We start from the raw sequence: 16,285 nt of genomic DNA, 5'->3' as shown, positions 1-16,285 counted from the left end.
TACAATTTGCCTCTAGAGAAAAAGACTACATATCCAGAGAGAAATATTAAGTCCCAAGTCTAGCCTTCAAACCAAAGAATGAAACTGAAAGGCACTCAAATATCATTTGAGTTCACAGGTACCTATGAGAAATTGAGTTATTAGACATTTCTGACTCCTCATCCTAATACTTCATGGGAAATCTCCTGTTTGGGTTTTTAAAAAACTTTTCTTTTCTTTTTTTTTGAGACGAAGTCTCACTCTTGTGCCCCAGGCTGGAGTGCAATGGCACGATCTCGGCTCACTGCAACCTCTACCTCTTCCGTTCAAGCATTTCTCCTGTCTCAGCCTCCCAAGTAGCTAGGATTACAGGCGCATGCCATCACACCTGGCAAATTTTTGTATTTTTAGTACAGATGGGGTTTCACCATGTTGGCCACGCTGATCTTGAACTCCTGACCTCAGGTGATCTGCCCACCTCAGCCTCCCAAAGTGCTGGGATTACACACGTGAGCCACCGCGCCCAGCCAAAACTTTTATTTTCTATTACTAATTCAACCAAGTCAGGCTTCCAGAAATAAACATCTATTATAACCTTAGATATGATCTAATCCCTTTACCCTCCCCCACCCCAATTGTAATCATTTTACAGACGAGGAGGAAGGTCAAGAAGACAGTACCAGCAGCGCGCAGTGGCTCACACCTGTAATCCCAGCACTTTGGAAGGCCAAGGTGGGCGGATCACTTGAGGCCAGGAGTTGGAGCCCAGCCTGGCCAACATGGTGAAACCCCGCCTCTACTAAAAATACAAAAAATTAGCTGGGGGTGGTGGTGCACACCTGTAATCCAAGCTACTCAGGAGACTGAACCATGAGAATTGCTTGAACCCAGGAGGCGGAGATTACAGTGAGCTGAGATCGTGCCACTTGCACCCCAGCCTGGGTGACAGAGACCTTGTCTCAAAAAAAAAAAAAAAAAACAGAAAAAAAAACAAAAAGAGGGTAGTACCAAGGGCATAGATCACAGATAATAGATAATATTGTTCTTAAGGGTACAGATATATTGAACTATTTGCTATCAACTATGGAGAATTGTTTTTCTTTTTAAAAGAACACCAACTACTCTTTGGAGACTCCTAGACGCCAAATTGAAAAGCAAGCTTCTTGCACATATCACTTCAAGGCCTGGCCACTATGGCAAGCGGATATGTGTTAAAGGGCAAGGGGGTAGAGTTCTACCTAAAAAAGATCAAGACCTGGAAAGCTACATAAATGCCCTCCTCTTCCATCTAAGGTCATGTGATAAAGCTATTCTAGGAAACAAAACAAAAATTCAGGTCAGTGGCCACTGAGCAGATCACAGGAATTGTCAATTCAAAGGATACTTTAGCATTATTTTCCTGTTACAGTAACCTGGAGTTTTGAAACATAATATGGTAAACAGAGAAGTGGGTTAATAATGGAAAGAACACTGGGCTTACACAGTCAGTCCTGGTTCTGCTACTTACTAGCTGTGTGACCTTAGGAAAATCAATTAACTTCTCAGTTTCCTTATCTGAAAAATTGAAGCTAAACCTCTGACTATCCCACAAAATGGTAATGAGGAATAAATGGGATGTCCATGAAAATACCTTTAAAACAAGGGCCAGGAGCAGTGGCTCATGCCTGTAACACCAGCACGTTGGGAGGCCGAGGCAGGCAGATCACTTGACGTCAGGAGTTCAAGACCAGCCCGGCCAACATGGTGAAACCACATCTCTACTAAAAATAAAAAAATGAGCCAGGCATGGTGGTGGGCACCTGGGAGGCTGAGGCAGGAGAATCACTTGAACCTGGGAGGCAGAGGTGGTAGTGAACCAAGATCGTGCTACTGCACTCCAGCCAGAGCTTCAGAGCCAGACACCCTCAAAAAAAAAAAAAAAAAAAAAGGCCGGGCACGGTGGCTCAAGCCTGTAATCCCAGCACTTTGGGAGGCCGAGACAGGCGGATCACGAGGTCAGGAGATCGAGACCATCCTGGCTAACACGGTGAAACCCCATCTCTACTAAAAAATACAAAAAACTAGCCAGATGCGGTGGCGGGCGCCTGTAGTCCCAACTACTTGGGAGGCTGAGGCAGGAGAATGGCATGAACCCGGGAGGTGGAGCTTGCAGTGAGCTGAGATCTGGCCATTGCACTCCAGCCTGGGCGGCAGAGCAAGACTCCGTCTCAAAAAAAAAAAAAAAAAAAAAAATTAAAATAAATAAATAAAACAAAGCACTTTGGAAATTTAACTTAATTGAAATAAAAGGTCTCTGGTGTGAAAAGGTGGGTAATACATTCAGAGAGGTTAGAGCTCAACTTTACACAAAATTTAAGCCTATAAAAGCAGTTTGCCCAGATCCCATAGTACTATAGCTAATAGAATGTATCTACTCTACTATAGTACTCGCCTTTAACTTGCTAGAATCTTACTACCTTTTCTTTAAGAGATGGAAGAATCACACAGAGGATTAATATAACCTTTTCATTTTACAAATTAAAAAATGGAGGCACAGAAAGTTAAAATGACTTGAGAAAGTTTACAGGGTCGGCTAAGCACTGTAGCTCGGGCTCACGCCTGTAATTCCAGCACTTTGGGAGGCTGAGGCAGGCAGATCACCTGAGGTCAAGAGTTCAAGACCCACTTGGCCAATGGTGAAACCCTGTCTCTACTAAAAATACAAAAATTAGCCAGGTGTGGTGGTGGATAACTGTAATTCCAGCTACTCGGGGGGCTGAGGCAGGAGAATCTCTTGACCCCGGGAGGCAGAGGTGGCAGTGAGCCAATATCGCATCACTACACTCCAGCCTGGGTGATACAGTGAGACACTGTCTCAAAAAAAAAAAAAAAAAAAAAAAAAGGTTACAGGGCCTATGAAATGAAAATTACAAATGTTATATCACCAAGAATATTACAGCTTTTAAAAAAAAAAAAAAGTCCTGGCCGGGCACAGTGGCTCACACCTGTAATCCCAGTACTTTGGGAGGCCGAGGTGGGCAGATCACCTGAGGTCGGGAGTTTGAGACCAACATGGAGAAACCCCGTCTCTACTAAAAATACAAAATTAGCCGGGTGTGGTGGCGCATGCCTGTAATCCCAGCTACTCAGGAGGCTGAGGCAGGAGAATCACTCGAACTTGGGAGGTGAGGTTGCAGGGAGGCAGTGGTTGCGGTAAGCCAAGATCACACCATTGCACTCCAGCCTTGACAACAAGAGCAAAACTCCATCTCAAAAAAAAAAGTCCTTAGAAAAGAAAAATATGACATTGAATAGGCATTCAGACACTGGAAAGCTAAGAAAAACATTTATACAAACGAGAACTGAAGATAACAAAACAGAAAAACAAAAGATCTTTATATAAAGCTATTAAGGCTGGGCGTGGTGGCTCATGCCTGTAATCTCAGCACTTTGGCCAAGGCGGGTGGATCACTTGAGGTCAGGAGTTGGAGACTAGCCTGGCCAACATGGTGAAACCCGGACTCTACTAAAAAAGTACAAAAATTAGCTGGCATGGTGTCATGCACCTGTAATCCCAGCCACTTAGGAGACTGAGACAGGAGAATCGCTTGAACCTGGGAGGCAGAGGCTGCAATGAGCCGAGATGCCACCACTGTACTCCAGCCTGGGCAACAGAGTGAAGACCTGTCTCAAAAAAATAAAAACAAACAAAAAGTCAATAAAAGTTTTTAAAAGAGGCCGGGCGCGGTGGCTCAAGCCTGTAATCCCAGCACTTTGGGAGGCCGAGACGGGCGGATCACGAGGTCAGGAGATCGAGACCATCCTGGCTAACACGGTGAAACCCCGTCTCTACTAAAAAAATACAAAAAACTAGCCGGGCGAAGTGGTGGGCGCCTGTAGTCCCAGCTACTCGGGAGGCTGAGGCAGGAGAATGGCGGGAACCCGGGAGGCGGAGCTTGCAGTGAGCTGAGATCCGGCCACAGCACTCCAGCCTGGGCGACAGAGCGAGACTCCGTCTCAAAAAAAAAAAAAAAAGTTTTTAAAAGAATTAACCACCCCTCTAGATTTAGCAGTAACTGATTATTTACTATCTGAGTTTAAACATTCTACTCTCTGGAAGGACACCTCTACAAATTATACAGACAAGTGACTTTCAAGTGTTTATACAAAGGGATACTGCTTCGCAATTCATTTCAAAATCACGAGGCTTTCTTCCCAGCTCTTCCTGTTAAATCCTTGTGGACAGAACATTTATCCTAGGTCAAAAGTGCCATTTAGGCTAGTAAAAGAAACTACCTGTTCTAACATTTCTTACCTATCCGACCTCTTTTCCCCTCAGGGGACCTGTACAGAATGTTCAATTTTTTTCATCTATCACAACATCTCAGTTAACATCACCTTATGCAATTCTCTATCAAACACACACTGAACAAATATTGTATTACTCAGTATTTTTTTTTTTTTTTTTTTTTGAGACGGAGTCTCGCGCTGTGTCACCCAGGCTGGAGTGCAGTGGCGCGATCTCGGCTCACTGCAAGCTCCGCCTCCCAGGTTCACGCCATTCTCCTGCCTCAGTCTCCGAGTAGCTGGGACTATAGGCACCCGCCACCACGCCCGGCTAGTTTTTTGTATTTTTAGTAGAGACGGGGTTTCACCATGTTAGCCAGGATGGTCTCGATCTCCTGACCTCGTGATCCACCCGCCTCGGCCTCCCAAAGTGCTGGGATTACAGGCTTGAGCCACCTCGCCCGGCCTACTCAGTATTGTTTTGTTTTTTTGAGACAGAGTTTTGCTCTTGTTGCCCAGGCTGGAGTGCAATGGCACAATCTCGGCTCACTGCAACCTCCGTCTCCTGGGTTCAAGCAATTCTCTTGCCTCAGCCTCCCAAATAGCTGGGATTACAGGCGTGCCACCATGCACAGCTAATTTTTGTATTTTCAGTAGACATGGGATCCCACCATGTTAGCCAGGCTGGTCTCGAACTCCTGACCTCAGGTGATCCGCCCACCTCCGCCTCCCAAAGTGCTGGGATTACAGTCATAAGCCACCGCAGCCGGCCAATATTGTTCAGTTCAATACTGGTAAGTACTTACTACATGTCAAGCACTATGCTAAGTGCTTATGACATGAAACTGTAAAAACACAGCACTGTCCTGCCCTCAAAGAGCCCACAATCTGGAAACACAGCCAGCCTCATTAACAAATAATAATACCACAGAAAACAACTGCTATAACCAGGGCACACACAATGTAGTGTGTGTGCCCTGGAGGCAGAGCTTGCAGTGAGCCCAGATCGCGCCACTGCACTCCAGCCTGGGCGACAGAGCGAGACTCCGTCTCAAAAAAAAAAAAAAAAAGAAATAAGGCTAAAATAGTAAAAAAGATCAGATCATAAAGGTCCTAGTATACTATATAAAACACTTTCAGGCCAGGCGCAGTGGCTCACACCTATAATCCCAGCACTCTGGGAGGCCAAAGGGGGCAGATCACTTGAGGACAGGTGTTCAAGACCAGCCTGGCCAACATGGCAAAACCCCGTCTCTACTAAAAAATACAAAAATTAGCCAGGCATGGTGGCTCACACCTGTAATCCCAGCACTTTGGGAGGCTGAGGTGGCAGATAACCTGAGGTCAGTTCGAGACCAGCCTGGCCAACATGGTGAAACCTTGTCTCTACTAAAAATACAAAAATTAGCTGGGCATGGTGGCATGTGCCTGTAGTCCCAGCTACTCAGGAGGCTGAGGCAGGAGAATTGCTTGAACCCAGGAGATGGAGGTTGCAGTGAGCCGAGATGGTGTCACTGCACTCCAGCCTGGGTGACAGAGCGAGAATCCACCTCAAAAAAAAAAAAAAAAAAAATTAGCTGGGCGTGGTAGCACACATCTGTGATACCAGTTACTCAGGGGGCTGAGGTGGGAGAATCACTTGATCCCAGGAGGTAGAGGTTCTAGTGAGCTGAGATCACGCCACTGCACTTCAGTCTAGGTAACAGAGCGAAACTCCATCTCAAACAAACGAACAAACAAATAAATAAAACACTTTCATTCAACAACTATTTGCTGAGTCCCTACTAAGTGCTAGACATCACCAAGTACACAGGATATGTATCTCTGCAGATTCACTGCTATCTATAAGAATGGCTGTTAGCTGAGTTGTGCAGTACAATCTGTATAGAACAACAGCCCTGTAAGACCACTGTAAACTAGAGGGCCGAAACTGCAGGCTCCACAAGGGTCTTAAGGAGTTCACAAATTCACATGCATATCAAGTACACTCTGTACACAATAATATCTTGATATTTTTAATGCATAATAGATGTTAGGTTTAACAGAGTATTATTTTAAAATATTACTGAATTCCTACCGGACCTGCTTTTTGGTTTTTTCCCCCCACAATTAATGTATTCTGAAAGTATGTTACTGTCCTGGCTCTCAAGGTTTTCAGTGTTAAAAAGGTATCTTCACAAGGTCTATTGTCTCAGACAACAGGGAGAAATTTAAAAATTCTGAGTAGGAAGACCAAGGCAGGCAGATCACTTGAGGTCAGGAATTCGAGACCAGCCTGATCAACACGGTGAAACCCCATCTCTACTAAAAATACAAAAATTAGCCAGGCGTGGCGGTGGGCGCCTGTAGTTTCAGCAATTCAGAAGGCTAAAGCAGGAGAATCACTTGAACTCAGGAGGCGGAGGTTGCAGTGAGCCGAGATTGCGCCACTGCAATCCAGCCTGGGTGACAGAGAGAGATTCCGTCTCAAAATAAAGAAAATTCTGAGTAGGAAGAGTGACACGCCCCCAGTGTTCTTTTCTCATTCCACCCTTGCCTAGTTACTACAGAATTTATTTTTCTTTCATTTATGAGCCTGGAAAATCTTAATCACGATTACTTCGCGTGAGAATAGTACTTGTAGCATTAAGTTTGTCAAAGAAATACTTAAGTGCTGAAGACATATTCTTCTTCAAAGTGCTTTATAAAAGTGATCCGGACCAGGCACGGTGGCTCACGCCTGTAATCCCAACATTTTGAGAGGCCAAGGCGGGCGGATCACCTGAGCTCGCAAGTTCAAGACCAGCCTGACCAACACGGAGAAACCCCATCTCTACCAAAAATACAAAAATTAGCTGGGCATGGTGGTGCATGCCTGTAATCCCAGCTACTCGGGAGGCTGAGGCAGGAAAATCGCTTGAATCCGAGAGGCAAAGGTTGCGCTGAGCCCAGATTGCACCACTGCACTCCAGCCTGGGCAACAAGAGCGAAACTCCGTCTCAAAATAAAAGAAAAAGAACAAGAAAATTGGTCAGTGTGTGTGTACAATTTTGTAGTTCTTGAACCCATACTGCCAAATCACTCTTTTTTTTTTTGAGCCAGAGTTTCACTCTTGTTGCCCAGGTTGGAGTGCAATGGCGCGATGTCGGCTCACTGCAACCTCCGCCTCCCAGGTTCAAGTGATTCTCCTGCCTCAGCCTTCTCAGTAGCCGGTATCACAGGCATACGCTACCACGCCCGGCTAATTTTTTTTGGTTTTTTTTTTTTTGAGATGGCGACAGATTGAGACTCTTTATTTTATTTATTTTATTTTATTTATTTATTTATTTATTTATTTTTTGAGACGGAGTCTCCCTCTGTTGCCCAGGCTGGAGTGCAGTGGCCGGATCTCAGCTCACTGCAAGCTCCACCTCCCGGCTTCACGCCATTCTCCTGCCTCAGCCTCCCGAGTAGCTGGGACTACAGGCGCCCGCCACCTCGCCCGGCTAGTTTTTTGTATTTTTTAGTAGAGACGGGGTTTCACCGTGTTAGCCAGGATGGTCTCGATCTCCTGACCTCGTGATCCGCCTGTCTCGGCCTCCCAAAGTGCTGGGATTACAGGCTTGAGCCACCGCGCCCGGCCGAGACTCTTTAAAAAAAAAAACCTTTTATTCCATTGTTAATAATGACTATTTCTATCACTTATTAAATATACTTTAAGAGCTAGTTCTAGGACCTATGAAAAAAGCAGTGTTTTAGCCGGCATTTCCCAATTCATCTATAGGCTCACATCATTACATTCAATATTGATGTCTGCCGGGCTCATGGCTTGACATCCCAGCACTTTGAGGGGCTGAGGCAGGGGGATCACTTGAGCCCAGGAGTTTGAAACCAGCCTGGGCAACATAAACTAGACCCTACCTCTACAAAAACAAAAAAAATTAGCTAGGCATGCTGGCGTATGCCCGTGGTCCTAGCAATTCAGGAGCCTGAGGCAAGAGATCATCTAAGCCCAGGAGTTCATGATTATAGTGAGCTATGATTATGCCACTGTACTCCAGCCTGGGCCACAGAGCAAGACCCTGTCACTATGAAAAAACAAAAAATAAAAAAAAATTGATGTCTATTTCAATTTGTATATTTTTGAATATTTAATAATTATCTAAAATTTTCTCCTTTATAAAAATAGAATAGTTTGAGAGTATCCAAGAATTTATCTACTCAACATGTGTCAATTAGTGGGAATTAGGGGAATGGGTCATGATAACGTCGTTCCATTGTTATAACTTAATCTGAACACTGAATACAGTAGCTTTTCTTCGTATAACGAACAGTTAAAGATAAGAAATATAAGTACATTGATGATAAAAGAGTAAATTAGTACATTTATCTGAGCATGATTCTTAAATGACACATCAAGATATCTCTGATGGACTGACTGACTGATTGACAGTGTCTTGCTCTGTTGCCCAGGCTGGAGTACAGCGGTGCGAATCCTGCTCACTGCAGCTTCAACCTCCTAGGCTCAAGCAATCCTCCCACCTCAGCATTCCACGTAGCTGGGACCCCAAACGTGCCCTCATATTTTTATTCTGTGTAGAGACAGGGTCTCACTATATTGTCCAGGCTGGTCTCAAACTCCTGGGCTCAAGCAATCCACCTGCCTTTGTCTCCCACAGCGTTGGGATTACAGATGTGGATTACAGGCATGAGCCACCATGCCCAGCCTCACAAAAACTATACAAAAAATACACTCTTGGAAATCATTAAGCATGACCTCTACAACAAACACATCTAATAAAAAAGAATAAAAACTAACATTCTATTTAAGAGATATTACTATTATTTTGAAATCAAGGGAACTTATAAAAGGTCTGATATACAAATTTTACCACAGAGTAAAATTTGATAAAAACTTTCTCAGTAACTTAATTTTACATAGAGAAATTCAATGCAAGATACTCTGAAAATGACTAGAATGATGATCCTACAGAGAACTAGCTGAGTCTTGTTTGTAAATTTTACTGAAATAGGAAATAATTCTGTCTTTGTATACAATTGCATCCATGCATGAGCTTTATCTAAGGAAAATAATCTCTTATGTTGAATTATTATATTACTTTTTTTTTTTTTTTGAGACAGAGTTTCGCTCTTTTTGCCCAGGCTGGAGTGCAATGGCTTGATCTCAGCTCACCGCAACCTCCGCCCTGCCGGGTTCAAGTGATTCTCCTGCCTCAGCCCCTGGAGTAGCTGGGATTACAGGCGCCCGCCACCATACTCGGCTAGTTTTTGTATTTTGAGTAGAGACGGGGTTTCATCATGTTCGCCAGGAAGGTCTCAATCTCTTGACCTTGTGATCCATCTGCCTCGGCCTCCCAAAGTGCTAGGATTACAGGCGTGAGCCATCATATCCAGCCAAATTATTTAGAATTTTAGTCAGCTAATAAATTATAGGTCTAATAGTAGGGGGAGATACAGAATGCCACTAGTGTTGATGTTTAATCTCTGTATACAATAATTTTTTTTTAAGCAAGAAGGAAATTTAGTAACATTTCCTTCCTATTGTAGGACATTTCTCCACTTGTGCTTCTGAATGACTCTGATTCAAACTGGCATGAGACTGCTCAGACTTATGGTTCAAAAGTATAAGGTTGGAAGGGATTTCTATTTATTAATTCCCCCACACACATCCTTTTTCAAGTTTCAAGAACACATTTACTGATATTAATAATAACTTCCATCTTTTTAGTTCAAAATGTCACTGTCGTAAGAAAAAAATAGGCTAGGCATGGTGGCTCCAGCCTGTAATCCCAGGACTTTGGGAGGCCAAAGTGGGCAGATCACATGAGCCCAGGAGTTTGAGAGCAGCCTGGGCAACATGGTGAAACCCCATCTCTACAAAAATACAAAAATTAGCCTGGCGTGGTACTGCATGCCCATAGTCCCAGCTGCTTAAGTTGGATGAGGTGGGAGGATGGCTTGGGCCTGGGAGGCTGTAACCACAGCAAGCCGTGGTTACACCACTGAACTCCAGCCTGGGTGACAGGGTGAGATCCTGTCTCAAAAATAAATAAATAAATAAATAAATAAAAGCTATTAGTGTTGCTGCTTAACCATTCCATCTAAAATAGTTGCCCCCTCACACATACACAGTATCACTTTATATCTTACCCTGGCTTATTTTTTCTTAGTATTTATTATATAACTATTGTCATTATACATTTATAATTTATTTATTGCATATCCCCTCCCTGTACCCCAAGTCTTTTTTTTTTTTTTTTTTGAGATGGAGTCTCGCTCTGTTGCCCAGGCTGGATGGCAATGGCTCGATCTCGGCTCACTGCAAGCTCCGCCTCCCGGGTTCACGCCATTCTCCTGCCTCAGCCTCCCGAGTAGCTGGGACTACAGGCGCCCGCAACCACGCCCGGCTAATTTTTTGTATTTTTAGTAGAGACGGGGTTTCACTGTGGTCTCGATCTCCTGACCTTGTGATCCGCCCGCCTCAGCCTCCCAAAGTGCTGGGATTACAGGCGTGAGCCACCGCGCCCAGCCGACCCAAGTCTTTTTTTAACCTCTGTAATCACAGTGCCTAGAACATCACCTAGCCCTTAGAAGCTGGTCAAAAATCATCTCTTTATCAATGATTTTTACATTCTGGACAGGGAAAGAGACTCTAATTAAATAATTATAGTAAGAAATATAAAATTACAGTTGTTATATATCCTATGAAAAAGTACTACATAATAAAGAAGGGAGTGACCTAGGTTTTTTGGATAGGGTTTCCCTGAGTTCCCTGAATTGAGAACTCCAGGGTATGTTAGAGTTAGGCAGGCAACAGAGAGTTATCACCACAGGTCATTTGCATATGCTGCTCCTTCTATCTGGACTTTTTTTTTTTTTTTTTTTTTGAGACGGAGTCTCACTCTGTTGCCCAAGCTGGAGCACAGTGGCACAATCTCCGCTCACACTGTAGCTTCCACCTCTCGGGTTCAAGCAATTCTCCTGCCTCAGCCTCCCGAGTAGCTGGGATTACAGGCGCCCGCCACCATGCCCAGCTTATTTTTGCATTTTTAGTGGAGACGGGGTTTCTCCATATTAGTCAGGCTGGTCTCGAACTGCTGACCTCAGGTGATCCACCCGCCTCAGCCTCCCAAAGTGCTGGGATTACAGGCGTGAACCACTGCACCCGGCCTATCTCGACTATTCTTTACATAACTCCTATAATTTAATCCCTCAGTTCTCTACTTGAAAGTAAGACCTCTGCAAAGTCACTCCTAACTATTCCATTATTCCACAACTTCTCTTTTCTTTTCTTTTTTTAAATTTTAATGAGGTCTCACTCTGTTGCCCAGGCTGGCGTGCAGTGGCATGATCATAACTCAATGCAGCCTCGAACTGCTGGGCTCAAGTGAGCCTCCCACCTCAGGCTCTAGAGCAGATGGTACTACAGGCATACACCACCATGCCCAGCTATCAACTTGTCCTTTTTCAGCAAACTCAAGATATATTAAAACTCTTCACATTTAAAATTACTCTACACAGGCTGATGCGGTGGCTTGTGCCTGTAATCCTAGCACTTTGGGAAGCCAAAGTGGGAAGATCACTGGAGGCCAGGAGTTTGAGATCGGCCTGACCAACACAAGGAGATCTCTTCTTTACACAAAAATAAAAAATCAGCTGCATATAACAGAGCACACTTGAAATCCTAGCTTTACTTGGGAGGCTGAGCTGGAAGGACTGCTTGAGCCTAGGGTTTTGAGGCTGCAGTGAGCCATAATCATGTCACTGCACTCCAGTGTAGGCAGCAGAGCAAGACCCTATCTCAAAGTAAGTAAGCAAGCAAATAAATAAATAAATAAATAAAATTGCTCTATATACATAAGATGAAAAATGCCAGAGGTCACATCTATTTTACTATCTGTGATTTCCCCAATGTCAACAACACTCCAAAAACATTGTTAAGATTAATTAAAGGTAAGGACTATGTCTTAGACCAGTAGTTCTCAAATTGCGGTTCACAGACCAGCAGCATCAGCATTACATGGGTGTCGACAGAAATGCAAACTTTCATAGTGGTTCATGTCTATAATTCCAGCACTCTCGGAGGCTGAGGCGGGAGGATCACTGGAGCCCAGGAGTTCGAGGCCAGCCTAGGCAACATGGCGAAACCCCACCTCTACAAAAAATATAAAAATTAGCCCGGTGTGATGGTGGGCACCTGTGGTCCCAGCTACGTGGGAGACTGAGGTGAGAGGATCGCTTGAGCCTGGGAAGTCAAGGCTGCAGTGAGCTGCGATCATGCCACTGCACTCCAGCTTAGGGACAGAGCAAGACCCTGCCTCAAAAAAAAGAACTGCAAACACTCAGGCCCTGCCCTCAGTTCACGGCAACCTCTGCCTCCCGGGTTCAAGTGATTCTCCTACCTCAGCCTCCCGAGTAGCTGGGATTACAGGCATATGCCACCACACTCAGCTAATTTTTGTATTTTTAGTAGACACGAGGTTTTGCCATGTTGGCCAGGCTGGTCTCGAACTCCTGACCTCAGGTGATCTGCCTGCCTTGGCCTCCCAAAGTGCTGGAATTATAGGTGTGAGCCATCACACCCAATCAAGAATTCATCTTAAACATCTCAACTATTCAAATGCAACCTAATTAACATTTAACAAATGGCCGGGTGCGACAGCCTGGGCGACAGAGCGAGACTCCATTTAAAAAAAAAAAAAATTAACAAATATAAAATACAAAGCTTTATAATAACCATTCATTCAACTGTATTTATTATCTACGAAAAATACTGCACTAGGAAAAGTAGCCTCTACTGATAATTCCTAGCTCAAAATAAGCTAATATTTTGCCTTCTCCTCACGTCTCCCATACATACACTGTTACTCTGTGTGTACATGTTTTAACCATCAAGGAAAAATCAAGTTAATTAGATGCAAAGTTTAAAACATAATCATGCCTAATGTCTGCTGTGGTCTGAATGTTTCTGTCTCCCTAAATTCATATGTTGGAATCCTAATTCCCAAGGTAATGGTATGAGGAGGTGGGGCCTTTGGGAGGTGATTACATCACCAGTGTAGTGCCCACATGAATGGGATTAGTGCCCTTACAAAAGAGGCCCCAGAGAGCCACCTGGCCCCTGCCACCACGTGTGAAAACAGTGAAAAGGTGACTCAGGAACAGCCCTCACGAAACACCAAATCTGCTGGGGAACTGATTTTGGACTTCCCAGCTTTCCGAACTCTGAGAAATAAATTTCTGTTGTTGACAAGCTACCTAGTTTATGGTATTTTGTTACAGTAGATTGAATGGGCTAAGACAATATCTTGCTTGCCTCATTTCCTACTACACATCTTCATTCTTGCATCCTTCCATGCTATATAATGGTAATACTACCTCCTACAATGCATCCTAATTCCTTCTTACTTTCTTCCTTTAAAAAAAAAAAAATCCCTGTGAGGGCATCCTTTCTACTTGCTACTCATATTCATGAGGCATTCTTCCCCTTCCCAAAATGATCTATAAAAACCCTATTCAACTTTCAGGCCCAGCTAAAAGGACACTTTTGAATCCTAAATACCTCAAGCGGAGTACATAACTCCTCCCTCTCATACATTCATTCTCAATGGAAGGGCCCACACTTTCAAAAATCTAGCAATGTGATGTCTTAGGTAGGATGGCTCTTTATTCTGAAAAGTATATCATCATACCTCACTCAATATCATTTTTGCACCAAAATTAAGATTCTCTGCCCAGGCGTGATGGCTCATGCCTGTAATTCTAGCACTTTGGGAGGCCAAGGTGGGAGGATGGCTTAAATCCAGGAGGTCAAGACCAGACTGGGCAACACAGCGAGACTCCATTTCTACAAAAAGTTTTACAAATTAGTGGGGCATGGTAGTCCGTGCCTGTGGTACCAGCTACTTGTGAGGCTAAGGTGAGAAGATTGCTTGAGCCCAGGAGTTCAAGGCTGCAAAGAGCCATGATTGTGCCACTGCACTCCAGCCTGGGCCACAGAGCAAGATCATCTCCAAACAACGATTCTCAGACTCACTCTTTCTGTGTAATCCACTAGCTACCTCAAATTTCAATTTAAGTTTATACTAGTCAGGTGGGAAATGAGACCATAAAGTGAATCATTCAAGCACCTAGCTGGCCTGGGCACTTGGAATAATAAGTAAGGCACGGTTGCTACCTAGAACTTACATTCCACAGGGAGAAACAGGTTAGCATACAATAACAGTGTGTGAAAGTGAAGGAGACAGACACAGGGAAATGACAGACTAAAAATGCAGGAGCGAGTTAGGGAAAATTCATAGATTAAATAATTTAATAGTACATCACTTTTCTAAAAAACAGATGGAGGGAAAAAAAGAAACTGACTAACCTCCTAGGGGAACATAATTATCAGGACTTAGTTGTGCCTTATTCCTCCCAGAGACCAAAATTTAGCTTGTTGCATATGTTGGAGCAATGTTTTCAATAAATGTACAGCAAACCACTTATAACCCAACTCAATGAAAAAATCCAACTGAAGCCTCAACCTATTTTCAAACAGAAAGAAAATTTGCAAATATAAGGTTCTCCCAACTAAAGGCAGACAGAGCAAAACAAATGAACTCTTTAGAAGGTTTAAAGAGACAGTCACAACCTGCCAAGCTGATTGTCAGTCTTCAAATGCCCTTGGTCTCTGCCTCTAAATGAAAACAAATCATTTAAGTAATAATAGTCAAGTCTGTAAACAAGTATTTTTAAATTTCTCCAGCTGTACCTCCACATTAAAAGATGCTCAAAAAAAAAAAAAGAAAGAAACTCAAAACATTTTTTAGCTATTTCTGTCAAAAGACTAGATCTCTCCTGAGGTCACAGTATGCATGCTGGCCCTCACTTCATTGCTCTGTAACACACCACCACTCCGGTTTTGCAATGACACTAGTTAATAGGCTTCCAGGATCTCTTCAATGCCTCCAAAAACGAAAAGGAAGAAGCAAGCCTACAAATCCCTATCTGCCCGACCTACAGCTCCCGGGAAGCAACAGTCCTCAAATTGTTACTGCTTAGACCCCTGAAGCCCGTAGAAGGAAATGGGGACAGCTGCGAAAGCGAACCGAGCGAGGACATCCGATAAGGGAAGAGGAAACGTGGATGGGAGAGGACGAAGGGGAGAAGGAACACGGAGAGGAGGGGGCAGTGGAGATAAAATGGTGAAGAGGGGTGAGAAGAGCAAGGAAGAGCAGCGAAAAATAGGGAGGAAAGGGGGGGAAGTAAAATTCACATAAGGGAAAAAAAGGCAAAATGATAGAGGAGAAAGGAGGGAAGGGTTAGGGTTAAAGGACAAGGAGTGGGCGACAAAAGGAATGCGAAAAAGGCTGTCACTGGGAGTGATAAAAAGGATGTCATCGGGGAGAAGGGAGATTCAGTGGATGTCACCTAAAGGGGTTCACCCCAGCAGGTGAATGGGGGAGCACGGGCAAGGAGGAGCTGGACACCGAGGGGGCGGTAACGAGGGAAAGAGGTAAAGGCAGGGAGCCCGAGGGGACACCAGAGACAAGGAGGGGCAAGCCCGCAGGGGCTAGCGCGGCGGGCGGGGGCTAGGGTGGCGGGCGGCTGCGGCTAGGGCAGGCCTTGCTCCCTCACCATGGCTGCGCCGGCCTGGTCCTCGGGCATGCAGCCTCCGTCCTGGGTGCGGCGGCGGGCCGGACCGGAGCCCGCCCCCAGGCTGAGCCGGCGCGGAGGCTCCAGGAGGCTCCGGCGAGCGGCCGCTCCGGGCTTGGCCCAGGCCTCGGCCTCCTTCCCTTAAGCTAGAAGAGCAGCAGCAGCAGCCGCAGCCGCAGCCGCAGCCGCAGCCCGAACCCGAGCGCAGACTCCGCCCCCGCGAGGACCCGCCCGGGCGCGCGAGCCCGCGCTTGGCCCCGCCTCCGCTCTCAATGCGCAGACTCAGCCGAGGGCTCCCGCCCCCCCAGCCCGACCTGTAGTTTCTCCCCCTCCCAGACCCTTAAAGGAGCAACACACCCCCAAATCCTAGCCTCCCTTCAAAATATGAAGAGCTTTAGATATTACATTATGACAAGAGATTAGA

The 16,285-nt window shown here is 45.0% G+C and overlaps 1 protein-coding gene across 2 annotated transcripts in view; it reads right to left on the bottom strand.

Moving 5' to 3' along the window:
• ZYG11B (zyg-11 family member B, cell cycle regulator) overlaps window positions 1-16,074 on the bottom strand; it is a 103,849-nt gene extending 87,775 nt beyond the window's left edge. For both annotated transcript variants that reach the window (XM_025404848.1, XM_025404855.1), the window contains exon 1: window positions 15,844-16,074. In XM_025404848.1, the coding sequence (XP_025260633.1) occupies window positions 15,844-15,873 (30 nt within the window). In that variant the 5' untranslated portion in view covers window positions 15,874-16,074. The remainder of the gene's footprint in view (window positions 1-15,843) is intronic.
• Window positions 16,075-16,285: the final 211 nt, after the last annotated feature.

The sequence above is a fragment of the Theropithecus gelada genome, chromosome 1, assembly GCF_003255815.1.
Source record: "Theropithecus gelada isolate Dixy chromosome 1, Tgel_1.0, whole genome shotgun sequence".
In the NCBI taxonomy this organism is placed as follows: Eukaryota; Metazoa; Chordata; class Mammalia; order Primates; family Cercopithecidae; genus Theropithecus; species Theropithecus gelada.
The sequence above is the reverse complement of the archived record's forward strand: the minus strand, read 5'-3'. Positions and strand labels throughout refer to the sequence as shown.